General features: G+C 54.5%; 1 protein-coding gene across 1 annotated transcript; it reads right to left on the reverse strand.

Annotated features, from left to right (window-relative positions):
• Positions 1–796: 796 nt before the first annotated feature.
• F5Z01DRAFT_631850 (uncharacterized protein) lies at positions 797–1,328 on the reverse strand (the record flags this gene model as incomplete). Its single annotated transcript, XM_046261820.1, has 2 exons — positions 797–913; positions 969–1,328. The coding sequence occupies 2 exons, from the start codon at positions 1,326–1,328 to the stop codon at positions 797–799; spliced, it is 477 nt and encodes a 158-aa protein (XP_046113272.1).
• Positions 1,329–1,656: the final 328 nt, after the last annotated feature.

Here is a 1,656-nt window from a genome sequence, read left to right on the forward strand (position 1 = left end):
CCTAGCGAACCAGGATACTATGCATCTTCGACATAGTTCCTGCCCGGAAGAACCCCCGCCTCGGGCAGCTCCTATCCACAGATCAAGGTCTGGGGTCTTATCAGACAGACTCAGGATGGGCACTTATATGCCATAGAAAATGGCCCCATCACTACCTCAAGTGTGATGCGCGATCTTTCGGAACAGTACACATTGAGCAAACAGGGTCGAGGCTTATCACCATGCGCCCAGATGTTCCAGTGTATTGGAAAGGACAAAGCCTAGACCACCGGCAGACACTGGCTGAATGTGGGATATCTATTGCCCTCCCTTCTTCCCATCTATATCGTAGGATGTGGCTGAGGCGACACTATCGGCGCTCGTAGTTTTGGAGTCATATGGGACGCAGGCTGGTGTAGGTCAAGTACTATCAGCCAGAGGCTCGTGGGCCTTGTCAGATACCCCCCTTGTCGAGCTGCTGGACGGCAGTTGGGTCCGTAGTGCAAAGTGACAGAGATGTCGGAGGCCTTCTTGACCCCCGCAGTCTGCGATAAAGGGGTGCTGCACAGGGTCAGCTTCTGTCACGTACTAGGTCGAAAAGTCTGTCCCACATCCTTTGAAGGTAGCACGCCTGAACGCAAGGCGCTTATGAAACTGGCAGCGTCTCCTCTCTCCTTACGTCCAACGAGATACAACGAGGTGAGTGTCTCGCCCAAGCTGCAGGCCACATAATCCATGTTCGCTTCCATGATCGTGAAGTCGATGTTCGCCTCAAAGCCCCAGTCCAATACTAGCATAGTTTAGCTTCTCCCGTCTACTAGCATACGCCACTCGTTGTCTCACCTAGTTTGGCACAGCCGGTAGACGACAATCTGATTCCATGAATGCGGAATCCAATGCGATGGTCAAGCAAAAAGTGAATAGCGCGCATTACCTGCCGAGTCAGTCACGTCAACATGCTTTCCCTGCAATTGCCGCGAGCGACGCACCTGCGCCATGATATTCCCCACGTCGGCCACGGACCGGAAAGGAAGATCGTGAACATCCAGCTCCGTGTGCTCAAACGCAATATAGGCGTCGAGCTTGACGAGGTAGAGGCCTACGGGCCGCGAAATGTGAGGATGCACCACCCGCGACAGCCTTCGGAAGTCAGCCAAGCTCGTCTGCTGCACGCGGTGCAGTAAGACCAGTTGGGAGCTCGACTGTCGGCGGCGCAGGCCTACCCAGTACGGCCCGGTGCGGCCGATGATCTCGAAGTCGTGCAAGGGGTGTACATCCAAGTGTACAGGAACTGCTTGTGGGGGAGGAAGGCGCTGATTCCGCTCTGTGGAAGCAAATTCACAATGCATAGTTGTTACTCACACCGTGGCTTGGGGAAACTCGTCCCGAGGCCCGCCAACATAGGATCCTGATGTATTATACGGAGGGCGATCCTACCCTAGACAACAGGGACAATTTAGACAGATGAACAGCATGCCCTGAAATGGCCATGAACTTACTCTAGTTGACAATAGCTGGCTTGACTCTGTTTTTGCCGTACGTAGGTGGCGTCTGTAGCTACACGCCTGCAAGTCATGCCCGTTTCCGTCGTCTGCGTTATTTGTCACGGTGAGTGGTGACCTTGGCGTAGCGCAGTGGCATTGCCTGTGCAACGGCTCACGCTCGAGTCCAGAAGCG

This window comes from Emericellopsis atlantica (genome assembly GCF_019669845.1).
Source record: "Emericellopsis atlantica unplaced genomic scaffold F5Z01scaffold_104, whole genome shotgun sequence".
In the NCBI taxonomy this organism is placed as follows: Eukaryota; Fungi; Ascomycota; class Sordariomycetes; order Hypocreales; family Bionectriaceae; genus Emericellopsis; species Emericellopsis atlantica.